General features: G+C 39.7%; 1 protein-coding gene across 5 annotated transcripts in view; it reads right to left on the bottom strand.

Moving 5' to 3' along the window:
• Positions 1-24,857, bottom strand: part of TM2D1 (TM2 domain containing 1) — a 140,508-nt gene that overhangs the window by 63,923 nt on the left and 51,728 nt on the right. For 3 of the 5 annotated variants that reach the window (XM_033409045.2, XM_033409049.2, XM_004281596.4), the window contains one exon: positions 21,704-24,549. The exons of 1 other annotated variant lie outside the window; for it this stretch is intronic. In XM_033409045.2, the coding sequence (XP_033264936.1) occupies positions 24,451-24,549 (99 nt within the window). In that variant the 3' untranslated portion in view covers positions 21,704-24,450. Of the gene's footprint in view, positions 1-20,374; positions 20,951-21,703; positions 24,550-24,857 lie in introns of those variants that run through there. One more of the 5 variants, XM_033409044.2, reaches the window with a different exon arrangement.

The following is a 24,857-nucleotide window of genomic DNA, read 5'->3' as shown; positions in this document are numbered from 1 at the left end:
AGGTAGAGGGAAGGAGAGGGAGGGAGGGTGGGTGGGAAGGTAGGAAGGAAGGAAAGAAGGAAGGAAGGAAAGAAGGAAGGAAGGAAGGAAGGAAGGGTGGGAGGGACGGTGGGAGGGAGGGAGGAAGGGAGGAGATATTTTGTATAGTAATAAGTGCTATGAGAAAAAGGAAATCGAGTAATGAGATGAAGGATGATTTTAGACTGAGGGGTGGTTGTTATTTTGCAAAACGTGGTCAGGGATGTTCTTTGTAAAGTGATGACATGGAACTGAGACCTGAATAATAAAAAGCAGGCAGTCATGTGCAGGTCCAGGCACAGTGAGTTCACTTGGGGAAGTCAGTGTGGCCAAAAGTTCATGACCAGGAGGAAGAGTGGTAGGAAATAAAATCAGAAGTTAGCAGGGGCCAGATCATGGAAGGATAGGAATTTGGATTTTATTTCAATAACAGTGAGAAGTCATGGGAAGATTTTGAGTAAGGAAGTGACAGGACCTTATTTTCACCTTTAATAGACCATCCTGGCTGCTTAGTGGAGAATGGATTTGGGGAAGTCTAGAGGGGAAGCAGGAAGGGCAGTGAGAAGGGCATTGCAGTAGGCTTGGTGAGAGATGCCAGTGGCTTAGACAATGATGGTAACAGTGAAATGGAAACTAGTTATTGGATTCAGGATTTATTTTGGAGGTATAGGCCATAGGACTTGCTGATGAATTGAGAAATCAAGGGTGTCCTTCAGGATTTTGGTTTGGGCAACTGTTTGAATGATAAAACCCTTAGCTGAGAAGAGCATATTTGTGGTTAATTTTAGAATGGAAAAGCATTTGCCAACTACAAAGTGCTTTCCAAAAGCAAGCTGACACTGAAGAAAGAAGCCACCATGAGTCCTACAGCTGCAAGGAACCGAATTCTGTCGACAACCTGAATGAGCTTGGAAGTAGATTCTTCCCTGGTCCAGCCTCCAGATGAGAATGAAGCCCTGACGCCATCTTGATTGCAGTCTTGTGAGATCCTGAGCAAGGGGATCTACTAACCCATGCATGTACTCCAAACCCACAGAAACTGTGAGATAACAAATGGTGTTTTTTCAAGCCACTAAGCTTATGATAATTTGTTACACAGCAAGAGGAAGCTAATACAGGTGAAGAGTAAATTATCGACTGGCAGTAAGCCCCAAAGTGCTGTTGATATAAACCTAAAAGACAGGGACAAATTTGATCCTAGCTGGGCCCAGTCACACCTGGCTCCCCATTCCTGGGCCATGAGCACTTTCACCTTTAGGGAAAGGGGATTTGATGATAATTTGATAATTAATCTTCATCATCCTCTCTTCCTTGCCTATAACAACAGTCTCCCAGTCTCACTGAATTACTCTATTCTTTGTTCAATCACCACATTTGGTTTTGCTGAACTTGCAGAAATTTAAACTCAGAAAAAGCTGTATCTATAAGGCTGGCATCTCTTCTGCTATAGGAATAAGGAGTTCCCTCAAAACTGAGACCACAACACCTACCTACTTCTTGAAATCCTCCCAGACCAGAGGACCCCAGGGTTGGGAGAGAGAGTGTTGGTCATGCAGTTAATTCTCCCAGCAGATGTCTGAATCCTCCACAGCCTGTCTGCCATGGCCTTCTGCTTGAATACCTCCAAGGAGGAAGTGCGGAGACAAAACTGATTCCAAATTCTCACCCTGTTTCCTACTACCTGTTGATCATGGACAAGTTTCTCAACCTCCCTGAGCCTCAGTTTCTTCATCTGTAAACTGGGAATAGTATACCTTTACAGAGTTGTTTTGGTTGGTCTAATACATGTGAAGCGCTAACCCTTGCTTCTCTCTCTGTCTCCCTCTAGTGATGAAAAACCCCGGCTCAGTTCACTTTCTCCCTTTTCTGATTTCTTTTAGTCTCTTTACCAGCCATTTTGAACACCTAATCATTTTATTGTTTCTCAATTACTTTGTATGCATGAGTCATGACCTCCCAGGAGGCTGAGGACAGCCAGCCATATTTTATACTTCTGGGGGTCCCCCAAAGGAGTTAGGTCAATCCAGGGCATACAGCGAGCACACAGTAAACCAGTAAAACCTGCCAAATTAAATTAACAATCCATCATCATCAGAGTAACTTAAAACTGGCTATACGCAATGAACTGTCATTTAATTGGAGCTTCTCGTAAAAGGGTCCCCTTTCTATAATATCCATTTTCAAGTTAAAAAAAAAATACTGACTGCAAAGACCTTTGCTTTTAAAAAGAAATCTTTTCATGCATCTCACGTTTGCATTTGAAATACAACTTCCTAACCAAGAAAAAAAAAAAGGAAAGAAACTAAAAATGAAGCATCCTAAATTTTACAATTCAGGCTTTGTTCCCTATCTTTAACACCCACGCATACTGAGCCTCAGATTCTCCCCTTTCCTTTCTCATATACTTATCCATTTCTGCATCCAATAGTTAAGATTTTTAAAGGTTGATTTTTAAAAGAAATGAATCTCAAATCTCCGTATGAACTGTAAGGTTCTCATTTCAAGTGGATACAGGTTAGAATACATTTGACCATAAAAGTGGAAAGGCTGGAGGAAAGTGCCATGAAGAATCTACTGGAAGAAATGGGATCAGATAGATGTGGTGCACTTCTCTTAAGTGCATATCACTTAACTGCATAATCAGCTTGTGCTCCCAAGAATTATGCAGTCTCTGTCTGGCCCCCATTAGACTGAATGTGTTGCTACTCCTGTTAATTGAGTATCAGCAAATTGCAAAATTCAGCTATATGCACCCTGAAGCGAGTTCCAAATGCCATCCGGTACAATATAATCAAACTAGGGAAGTGAAGAGCTGGAATACTTATGAGATTCTGCCCATTTGTCACATTTGGTTTGGAGAGTCTGTGCTGTAAACAAGGCTGCCCACTAGTCATAGGGCTATGTACTTTGGATTCCTGTCCACCCCCTCTCCATCACAACAGAACCTCATGTCCCCATCCAAAAATTAATTTTAAATGCGTCCAAAAGAAAACAGGATGTCAGCATGTGAAAATGTGATTAAAAAACAAAATATCTGACTCATAACTATGGTGCTCTCCTTCCCAAGATTGATGTTATTTACATGGCAGAGCAGAAAAAGCAGGGACTAGTCTTAATTCTGCCATTAACTAGCTGGGCAAGTCTTTTCGTCTCTCTTGGCCTCAGTTTCCTGTTCCGTATTACAGAAAGAGTATTACTAACCTTGTCAGCCTCAGTAAGCTGTTACGAGTGTTAAATGCAAGGCTGCTTGGTGACCTACAAAGTAATGTGGGATTCTATTACTAGATGCAGCAGAGGGAGGAGAATGGGCTTTGTATCAAGAAATGCAGAGAGTCTATCAAGCTGACAGAAATCTTCAGTAAGGATCCAGGGCGGCAGAAAGTGGTAAAATAAAAATGAAAAGAAGGAAATGCTACCGACTCCATGGCAAACCCTTCAAGGGTCAGACATTGTCCTTGGTTTCAGTTCTGTTCTTACTCTGTAAAGATTCAGAGCTCTTTCTCATACATGGGTACACACGCCATGCAATGAGATCCTCGTTACATTGACTGTTTAGCAGAAATGGCAGCATATCCACATTATCCAGGAATAACTATAGGGTCTAGTTGTAAAGAAACAAAGCACCCATCACATAATGCTCAAACCTATCCAACTATCACAAGGAGGAGTTTGACCTGCAGGTGGCTGCATCTTGGAATCTAGAGGAAATGCTCACATGCCAGCTTGTGATTGGAGGGCAGCCCAGAGACTTCAAAGGTCTCCTTTGCTCTTTGCAGATTTCCTTCCGTAGATGTTTCATCTGCAACTTGTATCTGTTAAGACTATGAGAAATATTTCTTAGCCGTCTTTCCTGCCTGTAAAATGGTCCTCCTGAGTCACCTGGAGGAGTCTTTAAGTCAACAGTTGCCAAACTCTAGAGTAGTGGGTGGCTCCTCTGCTGACCGTGGAGTGGTTAAGAGGAGGGGATGCTTAGCTTAGCCCCTTACTAGTTATATTATCCTGGGAAGGGAACTTAATCTCATTAAGTCTTGCTTTCCTTTTCTGCAAAATTGAGCTAATAGAAGCACCCACCTTTCAGGGCTTCTGTGAGGGTGAAATGAGATCCTGTATGCCAAGAAAAGGTACAACGCTAAGCTGTGCTACACTTTATTAGCACACGGCCCGCGGATTACTCAAGATAAGCTAATGTGAATTATGCATCAACGTCTTTACAGAATTCTGAAATAACATTTATTTTAACAAACATGTAGTGGTTTTAGGCAATTTAATCTGCAGGTTTTTGTCTTACGTAAGTGCCTAATAAAGTATTTTTGCTGTGGAATGAGGACATCATAAAGTAAAATGTGAGCACAAATGATTCTAGAAAATTACCAGGGAAGGAAGTGACTCACACTTCTACTCTGATCAATATCATCAGGTGCAGGCACATTTCACAGTGTGAGAGGACAATGATACTGTGCCTGCGAGGAGCTTGCCCAGAGAAGGCGCTTAAAGTGTTGGCTGAGTTGAATTAAGGGCAGAACTTCAACTGACCAGTTGTTCCAATTCGAAGAGTCTACTATTTCTCAAGAGATGGGTCAAAAACTGAACAAGCGTTTTAGCCTAACATTCAAAACCTTCCAAAATCTGACTCTTTCATTCATCACTGTCGTCTTAGCACCTAGTACAGTGCCTGGCAGATAATATGTGCTTAATAAATAATGGTTGAATACATTAATGAGTTTGTTAATTAATGATTCCAATGTTTCTTTCTAGCCTCATCTTCCACTATCTTCCAGCATGAGCCCTTCACTATAACCAGGCTGATCTACTAGTGATTTCCTAAACACTAACTTACTCATTCCTACCTCCAAAACTTTGCTCACAAACCTTCCCCACAAGCAATGTTCAGTCCTTCTCTTATGCAGATTTGTCCCACTTTTTGAGATGTGATATTTTGAACTGTGTAAACTTGGCTAAGCTAGAATAACATTTCCCAGGATCTCTTTTCCTGTATGTTTCCAGGTTAGAGTTGACCAAAAGAGGAATTTGCAAGAGTTCTAGAAGATTAAAGTCTTGATTAGATGCGGCAAGAGTCAAAAACAGTGGTGCTAGCAGGTTCAAATTTGTCTTATTTCCCCTGCTCCATGACCAGCTCTTCTTCCCAACTGCTGGCCCTGATGACCACCAGCCCACCACCAGATGCAGAGTCAACCACCTCCATGGGCTTCTCCATCAGTTCCCCTTGGTGGTCCCATCTCAGCAGCTAGATGTATCCTGGCTTCCCAGATTTCCCTTTCAATTCCTACTTATCTACCAGTGCCAGTGTTTCAGGAAGATTAGTTAGTGACTTTATCTCTGATCCTCCAGCTCCACTTTCTAGATTTTACTTCCCCAGATCCTCCCACAATTATGTAATGTCTAATTGCTATAATAAATCCCTTATTCCATAACATTCATAGTGGTTCTGCTTCTCTGATGAAACCCTGACTGACACACAAGGCTCAGTTCATGTAACAGCTGTTCCTTGATGACTTCTTGACCATCCAGAGCATTTCCTCTACATTTCTCTGGTTCAATGTGTTTGTGGTCCTCCACTGGCATTACTCACACATTGCTTTGTATTGCATTTACATCCACATATGCCTTCATGGTGCTCAGAACATGGCTGGTATTCAGTAAGAGTTTAATGAGTAAATGAAAGTTTACATGGCATATGTGTCACCATTCTCCTCTCACACTCACAGCAGACATTATTAATTGATCTTACTATGCTTTCTCATCATGCTTGAGCTTAGCCTCACAAACCTTCTCTATGCAGTGCTATAGATGGACAACTGGAGCTGGCCTAGAAGAAGAAACCTATCTGCCATACTGAAACCTTTGAGTATAATGACTTATACTTCTTAGGCAAATTAAATAAGCATAGAAGGTTGCAGTACATGCACATACTCAGCTCAGTAAATGTGAATTCCCTTCCCTACCTCCTGCCCCACTGCACCTGTCTTTCACACAGTAGGTACCCAATAAATATTTGTTGAATCAGAGAATGTCAGTGCAACCTTCACAAAATAAGCTGTATGATCTCTACAAACCAAAGCAACTCACACATATCTAACCTTTTAAAATAATGAATAAATAAAAGGGCAGCTAGAGTGCACTTCCTGCATTTAAAGAAGGCCACTCCCACCATTTATGGTACTTTCAGAGCTAAAGAAGACAAAATACAAACAAGCCCAGGCCGCAACCAACAAAAACATGTAACATGCTGTTAAGTACTTGAAAAGAAGGAAAACCCTTCTAGCTTCTGTCCTCCTGATATGATTAGTTCACTTCTTAGTAGCCATAGAAGACTACATAAAAGAAAAGAAGTCTGGAGAGAAAGCGTGGGTTCAAAGGAGTCAGGTAGAATTATCAGACAGGAAATATAGGGTCTAGAGAGGAATATTTCTTGTACATTTCTGATAAGGGAATCAAAATAAGGACATGATTGACTTGACCCTTGGAAATATTATTTTTGTTTTTTTCTGTTTTCCTGGCTTTGCCTTGGTTCCAGGCTACAACCAAGGCCCATATCTCTAAGAATTCTGGCAGGTACTTTCCATCCCTGTACTCATTCTTCCCATTCCATTTTCTATTTCTGTGTATAGGATGTGATGATGTCCCTGGTCATCCTGGCAATCAATAATCGAAAGCATAGATGTGAAAGAAACAAAAACAAAATCAGCAGTGTGTTTATTCCAATGGGTGAGAAGGTAAATGAAATAAGCTTACTCTATTGGATAGACAATGTCCAAAGCAAATTTTTATCCCTAATCTTTGCAATATACACATAAAGCCTTGGTGCTAAGCGGAAAACAAAATGCAATATTGTCCTTCCACATTCTTTTTCTCACTTGAAAACTGTGTGCCTGATTCCCATTGGTTTCTCATTAGGAGAGCAATTGCAAGACTACCTCAACTTAATTGACATGGATTCACACACCCAAACCTAGGGAATGCATAACCTAACAAGTAACATGCTACATCCATTTTCTGCTTCTCCATCAATCAAAATGGCACTAAGTTTTGGGTAACTGTTAAATGTGAGACATTCTCATTTCCCCTCCACATTTTGGGAAGTACCATCATAAGATAGATCCACCGCCTTCAAGGTTTCCCTAGACTAAAAGCCATGTGAAGAATAGATATTGTTTTTATTTGTTTGCAACCGCAGGGACTGAAACAAGGCCTGGCATAGAGTATGTGATGAGTACATATGTGCTGAGTGAATGAATGAGTTTTACTATATTGGTGTGGCAGGCAAAATAAATGCCCCCCAAAGATGTCTCCATCGTAATTCCCAGAACCTTTTTATTATCTTACTGCAGAAGGGACTTTGCAGGTATGATTAAGTTAAGAATCTTGTGGGACTTCCCTGGTGGTCCAGTGGTTAAGACTTTGCACTCCCAGTGCAGGAAGCCTCAGGTTCGATCTCTGGTCAGGGAACTGGATCCCACACGCCTCAACTAAGAGCCTGCATGCTGCAACTAAAGATCCCTCAGGCTGCAACGAAGCTCCCGCATGCCGCAAGGAAGATCCCACCCGTCGCAACTAAGACCCAGCACAGCCAAATAAATAAATAAATAATTTTAAAGTTAAGAATTTGGGATGGGGAGATTATCCTGGATTATATGCGTGGGGCCCAGGGTACTCACAAGGGTTCTCATAAGGGAAAGAGGGAGAAGGGAAAGTCAGCGCCAGAGAAGGTGATGGGACGACAAAAGCAGAGGTCAGAGTGATGGAGGGCTATGAGCCAAGGAATGTGAACAAACTCTTGAAGATGGAAAAGGCAAGGAGACAGATTCTCCCCTAGATCCTCCAGAAGGACACAGTCATGTAGGTACTTTCATTTTAGCAGTGAGACCCAGTTTGGACTTCTGACCTCTAGAACTATAAGATAGTCAATGTGCATTGTTTTAAGCCAGAAGTTCGTGATGCTTTGCTACAGTGGCAATAGGAGACTAATGTATTAGCATTAACATGAATAAACCACAGCAGTCTTTTTTTAAATTGAGATATAATTGCCATATAACATTGTACTATTTAATGGACAATAGTCATAATGACAGCCAGCATTTATTGAGCACTTAGGGAGAACCACAGTACAAGATACTTTCTAGACATATCTTATTAATTCTCAGAACTATATCATAAGGTAGGTATTAAATTCCACTCAATTTACAGCTAAGGAAACGGAGGCCTAAAAAAGTGAAGTTACTTGATCAAGATCACATAGTTAGCAAGTGGCAGAACAAGGAGTTGAACTCAGGCAATCTGAGTCCATGTCATACTGAGGTAGGAGATAGATGGGCCCCTGGGATGGACAGCTGGTGTTTGTCAAACGGAGTAAAATTGAAGCTTTGTTCGCACCTAGGCACTCCAAAGACAAAGCTAGTGGCAGAAGCTGAAGCTCTGCTGAAGTAAAGAGATAAGGTGCTCACTCCTGAGGTCAAGGAGGACTTCCCTGTCTGCACATGTGCAGGAAGTCTCCTTGGGGCTCAAAAAAGGAGGGAGCCCCCCATCCCATTAATAAGTGTGGACATGCACCCACAGGATCCTCTGCAGTGGGATCCAACTTAGCAAAAAGTTGTGCACGCATCTTGGGGAGGGTCCTAGGACCAGTCAGGTGTGAAAAAAGAAACCAGATAATTGGCTAAATGTAAACAAAGACCTGGAAGGACTATCCTATGTAAGTGATTTAAATCACCTCCTTAAAATCACCTCCTTACTGCGCTCCTCATTCAGGATGTCCCCACTCCTCTCCGGATGTGTATTTCTGTCCTCCTTCTGACTTAAATAAACAAACTGTTTCTCTGTGTGCTGTGTCTCTAATAATACATTTTGTACCTATTTTTGCAGTTTTTGCCTCCTTGAAACATTCTTGCTTTCAAAGGGGGTTAGAATCAGGGAACTTTGCTTCTAGCCTCTAGCCCCTGGTGGACTGGTGGCTATGTTCAATCCCTGGACAGGGAAATAAGATCCTCCTTCAAGACTACTGTCCCTCCAAGAACAATACCATCTTGCATGCTCATGCTGAGAAGTGTGGGAAATGATAGAGAACCATAAGACATAGCCCCAACCTTCAAGTAACTTATAGATAGAATGGGAAGGACGATTCCAACACAGATGCCATGTTAGAGAGAGTGTATCACAGATGCTAAAGGATTTATGATCTACATTTAAGAAAGTAAAGAGGACAAGAAAGCTGGAATATTCAGGATTGGATACAGCTGTACCTTGTAGGGCACCTGGACCATGTCAGGCAGTACATGGTGGAGTTTCCTTCCAGTCTGGGGAAACGGAATGAAAAAAGGAACAGCGATGCATGTGAGCTCGGAAATGGGGAAAGAAAATGGAAAGCCCTCAAGGGGGCAAATCTGAGAAAGAAAAACAAGAAGATAAAATACTTAATTATTTTTATGGGAATGGTACCACTTATTGAACACCTATTCCACCCTAAAGGGAACATTCACATTTGTTATTATATTTAATCCTCACAAAACCTCTGCTAAATGAGTACTGTTAACCTCATTTTTACAAAAGAGGAAATTAAACATCCAGAGAGATTAAGTAATTGCTGAGAGGCAAGTACCCAGTAAGTTTCATTCCAAAATTCATGCTCTGTCCTTTGTTCCTTTCTGCCCCCAGTAATCTCAGCCCTTCTCTGAGGAGCAAATTTCCATTGAAGTGAGAATGACAGGCAGAGAGCTGTCTTGAAAAATGGAAAGAGCTGCTTCGGAAGGTGGCAAGTTAAGGGCAATCAAGCTGAGGCTAGTTTTATCCAGGCAGCTGTTAAATGAGCATTAGAGCATTATTCACAATCCTTGGGTTAAGCAAGGACAATAGAGAGATCACAGCAAAACGACACACATCTACCCTGCCTGGCCTTATATTTAGCAAGGGAAACAGAAGAGTAAAAAGACTTTTCCACACCAACTTGAGGTTAGTATTTACTTTTAGGAAGGGTTTGGGAGGGGTGGAGCTTTAGTTATATCATAACTTCTTATTTCATAAAAGAAAAAAGAGAAATCTGAAACATGTTTGGCAAATTACTAAAATGTATTTAATCTCAGTGCTGAGTACACAGATATCTGTCACATTACTTTTCTTCATTAGTTTGTAATGTGTCACAATAAGGCTCAAATCAATGAACTTAAGAAGTATTGTTTTTAAAACAGATCATCATAATCATAAATCATCAGTGCCATGCTAGTGGGAAGCATAGGTTACTACAGAAGGACAACAGAGGGGCATCTAACCCAATTTAAAAAGAAGCTGGAAAAGCCAAGAAAATGGATTCTCCCCTAGAGCCTCCAGTAGGACACATCCCTGTGAATACTTTCCTTTTAGCTTAGTGAGACCTGATGAGACTTCTGACCTCAGCCGTGTCTTCAAGAACCTGTAAGAGATACTTGGAAGTGTGCGATCAGAGTGTTTCCAAACGAGGAACAGCAGTAACCAGACTTCTCAGAGTAAGGGAGAGCAGGGCACATTCCTGTGACCTCCAGGGGTCAGCTCACAAGTCCTGACTGGGCAGGGAGAGGGGAGGGAAGGGGATCGATGATGGCTGGGACTCAATCAGGATAAACCTTTGAAGCCAAGAAAAGGAATTCGGGTTTTATGGTAAATGAAATATGGAGTTTCTGGGGAGTTTTAAGCCAGATAGAGATGATCAGATTTGCTTTTCAAAAAGATCATTCTGATGGGAATGAGAAGGTAAACTGAGAGGAAGGTGGGACTCAACCAGGTAGGCCAGGCAGGAGTTCATCACAAGATCCTAGATGTCCAGGGCTCTGAAATAACAAAGTTGCAGTAAGGATGAAGTAATGTTTACAGAGTATTTATGAGGCGGAATTTAAGAATTTGGTGATCCATCAGATGTAGGGAGGAGAGAGCATCGAAGGTAACTTCCGAGTCTCTTTCCTGGTAGATGTGCTGCTATTTTCTGCCATAAGGAACACAGGAGAAATAATTTTTTTAAATGAAGATGAATTTTCTACAAATGGTGCTGGAAAGACTAGACATTCATGTGCAAAAAAGTGAATCTTGACACAGAACCTACATCTTTCACAAAAATTAACATAAAATAGATCACAGAGCTAAATGTAAAATTCAAAATAAAACTCCTAGAAGATAACATAGGAGAACATCTAGATGACCTTGAGTTTGGTGATGACTTTTTAGATAAAACACCAAAGGCATGATCCATGAAGGAAATAATGATAAGCTGGACTTCATTAAAATTAAAAATTTCTGCTCTGCAAAAGACACTTTCAAGGGACTTCCCTGGTAGCGCAGCAGTTAAGAATCTGCCTGCCAATGCAGGGGACACAGGTTCGAGCCCTTGTCCGGGAAGATCCCACATGCCATGGAGCAACTAAGCCCATGCGCCACAACTACTAAGCCTGCATTCTAGAGCCCGCGAGCCACTACTACTGAGCCCAAGTGCCACAATTACTGAAGCCTGCGTGCCTAGAGCCTGTGCTCCACAACAAGAGAAGCCACTGCAATGAGAAGCCTGCACACCACAACGGAGAGTAGCCCCTGCTCGCTGCAACTAGAGAAAGCCCACACACAGCAATGAAGACCCAGTGCAGCCAAAAATAAATAAATTTAAAAAAAAACACTTTCAAGAGAATGAGAAGACAAACCACACACTAGGAGAAAATATTTGTGTAAGTCATATCTGATATAGGACTGTTATCTAAAATATGAACTCTTAAAACTCAACAGTAAGAAAAATAAAACCTCATTAAAAAAATGGGCCAACGACCTTAACAGATACTTCACCAAATAAGACATACATATGGCAACTAACCATACTAAAAGGTGCTCCATATCATATCTCATCAAGGAAATGCAAATTAAAACAATAAGATACAACTATACACCTATTAGAATAGCCACAATCTAAAACACCGACAACGCCAAATGCTGGTGAGGATGTGCAGCAACAGGAACTCTTATTCATTACTGGTGAAAATGTAAAATGATACATCCACTTTGGAAGACAGTTGAACAACTTCTTGCAAAACTAAACATACTCTTACTACAAAGTCCAGCGATCATGCACCTTGGTGTTTACCTAAAGGTGCTGAAAACATATGTCCACACAAAAACCTTCACACATATGTTTATAGCAGCTTTATTCATAATTGCCAAAACTTAGAAAAAACCATGGTATCCTTCAGTAGGTGAATGGTTAAATAAATTGTGGCATATCCAGGCAATGGAATATTATTCAGCCCTAAAAAAGAAATAAGCTATAAAGTAATGAAAAGACATGGAGGAACCTTAAATGCATATTACTAAGTGAAAGAAGCCAATATGAAAAATCTACATACTGTATGATTCCAATTGTGTAACATTCTGGAAAAGGCAAAACTATGGAGGGAGTAAAAAGATCAGTGGTTTCCAGGGGTTAGAGGGGAGGGAGGGATGAATAAGTGAAGCACAGAGGATTTTTAGGTCTGTGAAAATACTCTATGTGATACCATAATGGTGGATACATGCCATTATACATTTGTCTAAACTCATAGAATGCACAACACCAAGACTGAACCCTAATGTAAACTATGGACTTTATGTGATAATGATGTGTCAGGGTAGGTTCATCAATTGTAACAAATATACCACTGTGGTAAGGGATGTTGATAATGGGGGAGGCTATGCATGTGTGGTGGCAGGGAGTGTATGGGAACTCTCTATACCTTCTGGTCAATTTTGCTGTGAACCTGCTCTAAAAAATAAAGCCTATTACATTTTTAAAAAAATGAAAATGGGAACAATTTTGAGAATGTTGCATATAAGTCCTGAGAATATATAAGTAGAAAGGTTTTAATGGGTAGTTTAGTATTATTACTTCATCCTCAATTTATAGGAGGAAACTGAGGCTCAGAGGGGTAAAGAATCTTGCTCAAGGTCAAGCAGCACATTAAGTGCAGAAGGTAGAATTTGAACAGTTTAACTCCCAAGCTCACATGGGTAGCCATTGTGAAATGAGGTTTGAGGCCTATCTTAGTTTCTTATTGCTGTTGTACCATTTTAAAAGTGGGAACAGTAAAGGGACCTAAATGGAAGTAAGCTTTCAATACTTTACTTAAAGGGGTAAACTGTTGATACCAATAGACCATGATAAGTTATGTATGTATGTTATACATATATGTTATATGTATATGTATGTGTATACACGTACACAGCGCACATATGTCATGTATATATGTCTATAAGCATACACATATGTGTATGTGTGTGTTATATGTATATGCCTGCATGTGTATACACGCATGCGGGCACACACGTACATGAGTGTATGTGCATGTATTATATGTGTATGCATGTTATATGATATGTGTGTGTATGCACATGTATGTATACATGTGCACGTATATGTGTGCGTATGTATATTATAACACCAATAGCAACCACTAAAGAAAATTATGCAGGGTGATGTATTCAAAAACATTGAAAATACAGGAAAATTGATTTTTAAAAAAGTTCAGGTAATACTCAGAGGCATAAAAGACAAAATGAGAAACAGAGGGAGAAAACAGAAAACAAATGATAAAATGGCAGAAGTAAGCCCTAACATATCAATAATTAAGTTTAATGCAAATGGTCTAAATACTCCAATTAAAAGACAAAGATTAGGGACTTCCCTGGTGGTGCAGTGGTTAAGAATCTGCCTGCCAATGCAGGGGACACGGGTTCGATCCCTGGTCCCAGAAGATCTCACATGCTGCAGAACAACTAAGCCCATGCACCACAACTACTGAGCCTGTGCTCTAGAGCCTCTGAGCCACAACTACTGAGCCCATGTGCCACAACTATTGAAGCCCGCGTGCCTAGAGCCCATGCTCTGCAACAAGAGAAGCCACTACAATGAGAAGCCCATGTATCGCAACAAAGAGTAGCCCCCGCTCGCCACAACTAGAGAAAGCCCGTGTGCGGCAATGAAGACCCAATACAGCCAAAAACAAATTAAAAAAAAAAAAAGACAACGATTAGCAGAATGGAAAAAAGGTACGATCCAACAATATGCAGGCTGTAAGTAAGACACTTTTTTTTTTTTTTTTTTTTTTTTTGCGGTACGCGGGCCTCTCACTGTTGTGGCCTCTCCCATTGCGGAGCACAGGCTTCGGATGCGCAGGCTTAGCAGCCATGGCTCACGGGCCCAGCCGCTCTGCGGCATGTGGGATCTTCCCATACCGGGGCACGAACCCGTGTCCCCTGCATCGGCAGGCGGACTCTCAACCACTGTGCCACCAGGGAAGCCCATGACACTTTAAACATAACAACTTATTAGTTTCCTATTGCTGCTATAACAAATTACCATAAACTTAGTGGCCTAAAGCAACCCACACTTATAATCTTACAGTTCTGGATGTTATTTGTCTGCAGTCGGTCTTACCAGGCTAAAACCAAGGTATCAGCAGAGTCATGTTCCTCTGGAGGCCCCAGGGTAGGATCCCTTTCCTTCTTTTTCCAGCTTCTAGAGTCCATCTGTATTCCTTGGCTCATGGCCCCTTCCTCCATCTTCAAAGCCAGTGGCATAGAATCTTCAAATATCTCTCCTCTCTGACCTCTGCTTCAGTCGTCTCATCTTTGGCCTTCCTGCCTCCCTCTTTCCCTTATAAGGACTCTTGTGATTGTATTGAGCCCATTCAGATAATCCAAGATAATCTTCCCATCTAAAGATCCTTACTTTAGGGACTTTCCGGGTGCCGCAGTGATTAAGACTCCATGCTCCCAATGCAGGGGGCCCGGGTTTGATCCCCGGTCAGGGAACTAGATCCCACATGCATGCCACAACTAAGAGTTTGCATGCCACAACTAAGGAGTCCGTGTGCTGCAACTAAGGAGCCAGTGAGCTGTAACTAAGAAGCCCACGAGCCACAACTAAGGAGACCACCTACTGCAACTAAGACACAGCACAACCAAATAACAAATATTAAAAAAATAAAGATCCTTACTTTAATCACATATGCAAAGTCTTTGTTGTCATGCAAGATTCTGGGGATCAGGACATGGACATCTTGGGGGGGGGCTAGTATTCTGCCTTCCCCAAGTCTCTAGGCAGAAAAGACAGGCAGATGATTCTTTCACAAATACAGGCTCAGTAAGAAGGCTGTAGCCTGATGTGTCATTAGACCCTCCCGGGGCTAAATCCTTCCTAAGGACCAGTGTTCCCTGGGGATGTAAATAATGGACATTTCCAGATTCCACTGTTTCTTAGGGAGAGGCCACTCTGCTTTCCAGGTCTGGTTTGTATTGACCCAGGGTTTGGGTGGGGTTGGACCTGCAAATGGCAGGTTTTACTACAGGTGGCAGATGCAAGCAGAGGCTAATATTCCTAAATTTAATGTGAATGGACAGAGATGGGGAAAATCTGAAAAGGATGCTTGTCAGATATTCCTAAAAGGCTCTATGGAAAATTCCAGTGTGGGGAAAAGTCCATAAGAATTTAAGTTGAGCGACAGCAAAACAACAAACAAATAAATCAAATGACACCACATATATGCAACTCAGAACATGAAATAACTCACTTTGGAAACCACAAACTAATCTTTCCATAGGAGGCTAATCTAGGAGTCAGCTAGGCCAACAGGTCATTTTGACCTCTCAGAGGAAACTCTGTCTAAACTCTCCTTTAGGGAAAAAAATGCTTTTCATACAGTGAAGGGTATTATGGAAGTACAAGGCTAGGCATCAATAACTGGTATGAAACAAGGAAGAAGGCTGACTTACACATTTCTTCCAGCTCAAGGTTCTACTAGTCCAAGCTCAGAGTCAAAATAGTGTTACATTTGGGGCTTCGCGGGTGGTGCAGTGGTTGGGAGTCTGCCTGCCAATGCAGGGGATACGGGTTCGAGCCCTGGTCTGGGAAGATCCCACATGCCGTGGAGCGACTAGGCCCGTGAGCTACTGAGCCTGCGCGTCTGGAGCCTGTGCTCCGCAACAAGAGAGGCCGCGACAGTGAGAGGCCTGCGCACCGCGATGAAGAGTGGCCCCTGCTTGCCGCAACTAGAGAAAGCCCTCGCACAGAAATGAAGACCCAACAGAGCCAAAAATAAAATAAATAAATAATTTTAAAAAAAGTGTTACATTTGGATGGGCCCACAGAAGTCTTATAAACCAAACTTTCTTGATGCCAGGGAACCTCCCTAAATGGACCACAACAAATGGACCTCTGGCCTCTGCTTAAGAGAGAGAACCTATCTATCTATTTTATGGGCCACCTCATGGCAAGAGGGGTCTTCTATGCTGAACTGAAATTATTCTCCAGACCAGTTAGTCTTGTTTTCCTCTTTAAGCTACACTGATAGCTACATTCCATCTTCTTTAAAAGTAGAAGCCAGTTAATGTAAAAAAGAACAACAATATCAAGTGTTGGAGAGGATATGGAACAACTGGAGTTCTCATGTTTTGCTGATGGGAGTGTCAACTGGTACAACCACTTTGGAAATCTGTTAGACAGCATCTACTCAAGTTAAAGACGTGCCTATACTGTAAGCCAAAGATTCCACTTCTGCACATATACACAAGAGAAGTAAGGGCATATTGCTTTAAATATATCTCTAACAAAAGACATGTGTAAGAATGTAAGAGTGTCCGTCTCAGCTCTATTTATAATAGCCCCAAACTGGAAACAAACTGACAACAGTAGGATAAATAATTTTTGGCATATTCATACAATGTAACACTACACCATAATAACGATGAGTAAAAGAAACCGATCACAGAAAAGGGCATACTATATGACTCCATTCATATGAAGTTGAAAAACAGGCAAAATTAATCTATGGTGACAGAATCATAGAAGCATGGTTACCTGTAAGGGGTAGATACTGACTGGGAAGGAGTAAAAGGGAACCTTCTAGAGGGCTAGGAATATTCTTTATCTTCAACTGGGTGGTGGTTAAGTGGGTGTATACACATGTAAAAATTCATCAAGTTTTATACTTAAGATTTGGGCATTCTGTGTATACCTCAATAGAATATTGTAAAAATGAAGTCATTAGACCCTTGTAATTTTGTTTCTTCTTTTTTGGTTAAAAAAAAAAGGCTCCGGGGGGCAGTTATAAAAGAAATAGATCTATGGTCAGTTGTCCACTCACATGGGATTAATAAGGAGGTAGAAGGTGTAGTGATTAGAACGGGCAATGGGCTTAGGAATCACAGACTTGGTTTCAAGCTTACTAGCTGTGTAAGGATAGTCAAGCCATTTAATCTCTCTAACCCTCAGTCTCATTATGCATAAAATGAGTACTAACCTTACAGAAGTGTTATAAGTACTACAGGAGATAAGAAATATAAAAATCTTAAACAATCATCTGTCATTTATTAAATACATACTATGCACCACACACTATGAAATACCCTACAACAATCATATGAGGAAGATAATATCTCCATTTTAAGAATAAGGAAACTAAGATCCTAAGAGCTTGTCCATAATACGTGGCAGATTTATCTGATCCTGAAGTCCATGAGCTTAAAGCATTACCCTGTGTAGCCATTGGTATAATTGGATGGTGGGTGGATAGTGAAAAGTTGAATCAGAAACTAGCCCCAGTTCTGCAGAGGAGCACACTATTTAGCTAAAGCGTCCTGTTAATATCTTAGAGGCTGGCAATCTATACCTATAGCATAAAAGACCTTTATCACTGTAAGAGAAGCTAATTCCTTACAGGGTGACTATGAGGGTTAACTGAGATAATCAGGTCAGGAAAATATTGATACATAATGACACATCATAATATGACACATATTAGGTGATTGAGTAGCCCGCCCCTGCCCACTCCTCCGTATTCTTTCTAATAATCTCCTGGCTGGTCTTTTTTTGAGAACTACCTCCAGTAATTACCCATTCCAAGGTAAGAATTCAATGTTTATATAATTCTTATGTGGTGCCAGGCACTGTTCTAAGCACTGGGACCACTGAGGACATGAATAAATCAGCATAGACTCATTTCCTCACCCACCTCCTGAGACAAGAGTTAGGGTTAGAACCATGCTTGCATGACAACTCCTAAAGTAAATGATCTAAAGCAGACGGTTATTTAATCTCAGGTTAATTTATACTCCTGTTAACCCATCTAGTGTTCCCATTCACTCAAAAAACATTTTTTAAAGCGACTTTTATGTTCCAGGGACTGTTCTAAGCACTGAGGATACAGTAATAGATGAAATAAAGTCCCTGCCCTCACCAAGCTTACATTCGAGTAGGGGAGGGAAAGGGAGAATACATAAACATACGTAATTTCCAGTAGCAATAAATGCTGTGAAGAGAATGAAGCAGGATCAGGATTCAGAGAGTGACCAGTGGAGGGCTGGGGTAGTATTTTAGAAGGGATGGTCAGGGACAATACTTGAGCAGAGACCTGAACGAGTGAGGAACCAAGTCATGCAAAGAACTGGGAAAGAGCGCTCCAGGCAAAGGGAAGAGTCAGCATAAAAATCTTGAGGTGGGAACCAATTTGGCATATTTGAGGCACAACAGGAAGCCACTGGAGATTTGGCAGAAAAGTGACATGTTCTGATTTACTTTTATCATTTGGCTGCTGTGTGAAGAATATATAGTAGGAAGGCAGGAAGGCAAGAGCAGAAGGGGGACACAGTAGGTCAATAAATAATTAAGAATTAATAAACAATAAATTCATTTTTGAACACCTTTTTAAAGACGTGCTACGCTTATTTAAAGCAATTTGTGTCGTGTCTCACGCAGACCACTCAATCATAAATCATATAAAGAAGACATGCCATTCTTTCTTGTGCTATAAAAGTGAATTTCATAATTCATTCAAATAAGTCATCAAATTTTGAGGTATATCTGAAAATCAAAGATGGGACTGTGAGCCTTCATAATCGTACCCTCTTAAATATAAAATTAGCTCACATGATTAAAAGTTCAAACACTACACACTTTCTAAAGTGTTCGCTAAAACATTTTTCTTTGGCATATGCAGTGCAAATAGCTCTAGCCTTAATCATTTTTCAAGTTTTAATCTCCACGTTTGGCATATTCTGATAACATTGACAGGTTAAAAGCAACATTCTGTTGTATGCATAGCGATTCCTTGCAATTAACCTTAATTTAGGCTGAAAGTAGATTGAACAGCTGCTTCATAGTAACATTTCTAAATTTATTAGATAAATATCTCCAGAAAACTTCAGATTAAAGAGCAACAAAAACAAAATCTGCAACATTGCAGCCTTCCCTTAGTAAGGAGAGTCTTAAAGCATTGCAGGTACCAATAAAACTACTTTCTTGAGAAAAGTGACATTTTGGGCCCTTATTACACAGGGTAGCTAGAGATAACGATAACAGAGATAAGAAAAATGTAGGTAAACAATGTCCGAAGAACACATCCTACCTTCCTTCTGTAAAAGGAATTTTTGAGTCTACTGGAATTTTACTGAAGGTGTAACCACACTACAACCCCAGTGTGAGGAACCCCTTGCAAATCCCAGATGGTGTGAGTAACCCCTTGCAAATTCCAGACGGCACTCCTCAATGCCTAATGCCATCATTCCATTCCTTTAAAATGTTTAATAAATGGTGACTATTATCTATGTCATCTTAACCTCTCAACATTAACTGATATTATTATCCCCATTTATATGAAGACAGAAGGGCTCAGAACAGTTACAGTAACAAAACAAGTGGCAAAGACAGGAGACAAACTCAGATCTCATTCCAAAGTCTGTGCTTTTCCCATCAAACTGTGCTGCCTGGATGAAAAACCTTTGATATCATGTGTTAGATCTGCCTTTTTCTTTTAAATGCATCTATCCTTTAAAGTCAGAATCATGTCAGAAATCGGGATAAGTGTATCTTGAAGAGGAGGGCAGGGGAGAATAAAATTTTCTTGGGTTCTTTGTTCTAATTTAACCCATACTATTATTTATGGTGTGAAATACATGCATGTTTATTGTGGAAAAATTAGAAAGTTCAGATAAATAAACTGAAAGAAAAACTCATCAAATAAAAATCACCTGCAATCCCACCACCCCACAGCACAGGTGTCTCTAGCTTCATTTGACCTCAGCAAGACGAAGCAGAGCATGACAGTATCATCCTACCTAACATCTCTCCTCTTGTCACACAAACATAATCAGACTTTGGTCTAGAAAGTGCTGCAAATGTCAGATGAGGTAACAGCAGAAAAGTCTTTAGGTTCTGACAATACTCACTGCTCTATCATAGTCTCATTTTAATATTCATAAAACATTTTGGAATTTACATGATGTAAAGTTGAGAAGTTTGAATAAATAAATTCTTTTTTTCTTTTTAAACCAGCAAACTATTTGTTAAGTAAAAAGACTCAGTATAGGCAGATAATTCCATCTTTACTGAAAACATTAAACAACATACTAAAAAAAATCTCTAGTACACAATCATTAGCAGTATATTTCAAAGAATGAGATGATTCTAACTATCACAATGCAGGAGTATAGCAGTTAATAGACCTGGGTTTAAATCCTAGCTTCACCACTTATTTCATGACCTTTGGGCAAGTGACTCAATCTTTGTGGGACTCAATTTACTTATCTGTAAAGTGGGGATAATGATAGTGACTCTTTAGGAAGATGCTATAGAGCTTAACATCGTGTACATGAAGAGCAGTAAAAGGAAATTTTAACAAGTTCAAATCTTGAAAATTTAAGATTTTAAGCCTTAATTTTTTAATAAATATTTTTTCTTAAAAAATCTATTTTCTGGGCTTCCCTGGTGGCGCAGTGGTTGAGAGTCCGCCTGCCGATGCAGGGGACACGGGTTCGTGCCCCAGTCCAGGAAGATCCCACATGCTGCGGAGCGGCTGGGCCCGTGAGCCATGGCCACTGAGCCTGCGCATCCGGAGCCTGTGCTCTGCAACAGGAGAGGCCACAACAGTGAGAGGCCCGCGTACTGCAAAAAAAAAAAAAAAAAAATCTGTTTTCTAAGATAGCAAATACCAATGTTTCATCATCAGACAATGACTAGCTTTAAGAGCATTGCTACATTTACTAAGAATTAAGATATTAGGCTCTATTTTAAAAGATATGGGAATGAGTACCATGATGATTAACTCAACTACAAATGTACTATTCTAGGACTCCATTGGGTACTCAGAGCTGTATAGCATTTTTATTCATTTCTAATCAGCAACTTTTCTTATTTTCCAAATTTATCTCCCTCTTTCCCTCTCAGCAGCTCAGAATAAATACCATTATGAATGAGCTTCTGATGTACTCCTTAAAGCACTCCTCCTTTCATCTAAAAGATGGCAGTTAGATAATTAAACTATTTGACACTGTGCCAACTAACAGATACGCTATCATTCCCCGATACCCACAGCCAGCATCCTTTCTCTAGCAGCTATCCTGTTCTCAAAGTTTGGTTTTTCTTCTCCAGCCTGTGGGATGTGAGGAGCAGGAAACAGCATGGTAAGCAGTGGTCTAACTGCAGAGCAAGGGGTAGTTGCAGGTCCCTGCAGCATTTTATCCGCAGTTCATCTGCACTGGAATAATTAAGAGTTGACTGTGGTTTTGTTTGGGTTTGGGCTATTATATTTCATTCTTTCTCTATTACCCTGGTTAACTAAGACTGTATGTATGTAGCAAAAACTTTAACATATGATTACTTTTTGACTAAGAATGACGATTCTAGAGAAAAAAATCAGAAATGTATATTGTTCATTTATTAAAATAACTTAAATACCACATAACATTATTTATCATTACATAAATGATGATACAGAACTGGAATACTCAGCAGCCATTAAAAATAATTTTGTAAAAGATTATTGAAATAGAAAAACATTTACAATGTGAAGCAGGCTACAAAACAGTATGGAGAATATATCATTTTTGTGAAGAAAAATGAAAATACATGCAAGGAAAAACTACTAGGACATACAATAAAATATTAACAATGTTATCTTAGAGCTGTGGAATAAATTTTTTTTCTTTGTACTTTTTGGTGTTTCCCCAAAATTTATGCATTAAGCTTGTATTAATTTTGTAAATAGAAAAAAGCAAAATGAATGCTGATTTAATGAGAGAAAGGAAGAAGGAAGGTGCCAGAACCCTGGGGAATATCTACATTTAAGGTATTTGAATGAGAAAGAGGAACCAACATCTTAGACTTGCACTTTTTAAGAACTAACCTTTCTCTTTTGCTAGTTTCTATCTATTTTAGCTTCCTAGCTGCCTATCAGTATAATAATACTTAACTAAGCCTTAAGCATCTAGGTTAAAATAAGGGAAAAAGACATAGAAAGTTTTTGTAAAACAAAACAAAAACAAAAAATACCCCCAAACTAATATTTCTTAGAGTCCTAGTGGTCCCATGAACAAATGCTGGCCATAGACATGACAGAATCTCTGAAATTTTAAAGAGGTCCTTTAGTTTAATACAGTGGAGGTAAGAAATCTTCCTGGGTAAAGAGGTACTTCTGGAAATTGTATTAATCCTTTCAGGCTAAAGTAGTACCATTTATAAATGCTTCTGTAGAACACTAACTGTTTCTATAGAACTGAAAGAATCCTTTCCATTTTACTCTAGAGGGTTTAGGAGTAATCCCAGGAATGACTGAGCTAATCCATCTTACAATTTTGGCCACTGTTCTAAAATCAGGGTTATCATATAAAACATCTCATACAGAGGCCTTAACATATAATTCCTACACACACTACTAACAAATAGCCAAAATAATATAGTGCTCTATGAAACTAAAAAACAAAACCAAAACAAAACTGTATTCACACGCTTTAAATGTATTCCCATAATAAATAAATAAAAAGACACAAAAAACCATCTGTAAAAGAATTACATGTATTAGGCAACAGGGAATTACACAAATTGGAAAAATGAAAGCATTTTTAGGAATTTAGGAAATTATAGTGAAAATTAAGTCTAAAGGTTTAAGAGTGTACTGTGAAGGGACTTTATTTCTAGATTTTACCAAAAACTCTTTCAGAGTACAGCTTATTTGAATAAATACTTTTGAGAAGCACCTGCTTGGAAACAGACTTCCCACCTGGTCAAGGTAACTGTAACAATTACATAGGAAGCAAGATTTGTTTCAAGATGTGACTGCAGGTATTTCTCATGTAATTGAAGTTACATAGCTGTGGAAACTTACAGACTTTTAAATCTGAGCTTAGGTAAGTAAACTTCAAAGCACTGTGAGCAACCAAAAGGAACTAGGGAATACTAGAAAATGGGCATCTAGCTTAACTGAGGCCAAAAATATCACCGTGAAAAAGTGGATCCCAAAGAAATATAAGCTCCTTAAGGACAGATATGTTAGTGTTTTGTCCACTGCTGCATCCTAGAATCTAGAACAGTGCCTCCCAAATGATAGACACTCAGTATTTTCACTAATGAACAAATCAGAGACCCTTCCTGGTGTATATTAGGAATCAATCCAAATTCACTTCTTATATCAATACTTAATAATCTCCCATCAACTGGAGAAGCTGTTACTGAATGACTAACATACTATGAAGCTAACTGTACTATACTGTATATTTTTGAGTGAAATGAGTGATGAAAAATTATGTTTTTTACTTCTGAAAAGCCCAGATCCCAGTAATTTTGAAATTGGTATGCCTGTTACTAAAGTAAGAGTATGACAGTATTTTGGGGACATAGCATTTCATGTATTTCCATCTTCTTAAAACCCTTCAAAACACGGCAAGAAAAACTAGTGCTAACATACAGGTGCTGCTTCCTCCAGACACTGGTGCATCACTTAAGACACTTGTGCCGGCATCTGCCAGGCAGTGCTAACAGATGGAAGACATTAATCATCTGGTTGGTGTTCCCACTTTGTCCATCCAGCTTCAAATATAACTGCACTGAGCTAGATGAGTCAGCATCTGGTCCACCAAAAGCTAGTGCATCACTCCCAAAGCAAAAAGGAGAAAGTTCACACTTCAGAATCCTGAATCAATGCCAAGAGTATCTGCGTTGCCTCAAGGTTTCAGACTCTCTGATGACCTTTAGCTCCCTGGATACCAAGGTAAAGACAGATCTGAAAGCTCCAAAAAACAGGTAGGTTGTCATATACAAGACTGCAGCCCCAGGCAATATAGATGGTATTTGTTCGCACCATGGATTAATTGCTTTGAAGGATCAAAATGCAGAAGACAGAAACATTCAACATTTAAGACAGTTTTCTTAATAATAAAGCACTAAAAAATGTGAATAAGTCATACTTTCATTTTTCAGAAGCGAAAAGGACAAGTGGCAACTTGCCTTTGGAAAACACATTAATATCAGAGTAATAAGCTATCTATCTCATAGAGACAGTAGCCTAAGAAAGACTATTATCATATAAATCTCAAAGTTCTATTAAATAAATCTCAGAATAATGTTTTTAACTAAGACAACAAAACAAAAACATCAGCAACAACAAAAAATTAAACAGAATCTGTAAAGTGGTATATGAAGATGGAAAAAGGAAAATCTGGAAATCTACACACTGAGAGTTCTCTATTAAAATCAAGGAGGCCCAAATCCTAAAACAGAAAAAAGAAATATGTTAAAACACAATCTTTTAAAAGAATCCAATGAGGTTTTTATAGATACACATATTAATGCTTCATTTATTCAAGACATTTTTTTCTTACACTGGGAGCACTTCTGCATGTATTGTAGGAGATTATATGAATGACAATGCTGAGAGATGCCTTCTCAATAGGCCCTTCTAGTTTTAAATTTTAAATCTGAGTCTGGAATCCTAATTAAATGTTTATATAATAGGCTACAGATATTGTTTTTTAAATTACATTTGCTTATTTTTTATACATTATAGTTTTAAAACAAT

The sequence above is a fragment of the Orcinus orca genome, chromosome 1 (assembly GCF_937001465.1).
Source record: "Orcinus orca chromosome 1, mOrcOrc1.1, whole genome shotgun sequence".
Classification (NCBI taxonomy): Eukaryota; Metazoa; Chordata; class Mammalia; order Artiodactyla; family Delphinidae; genus Orcinus; species Orcinus orca.
This window is presented reverse-complemented; position numbering and strand designations above follow the sequence as displayed.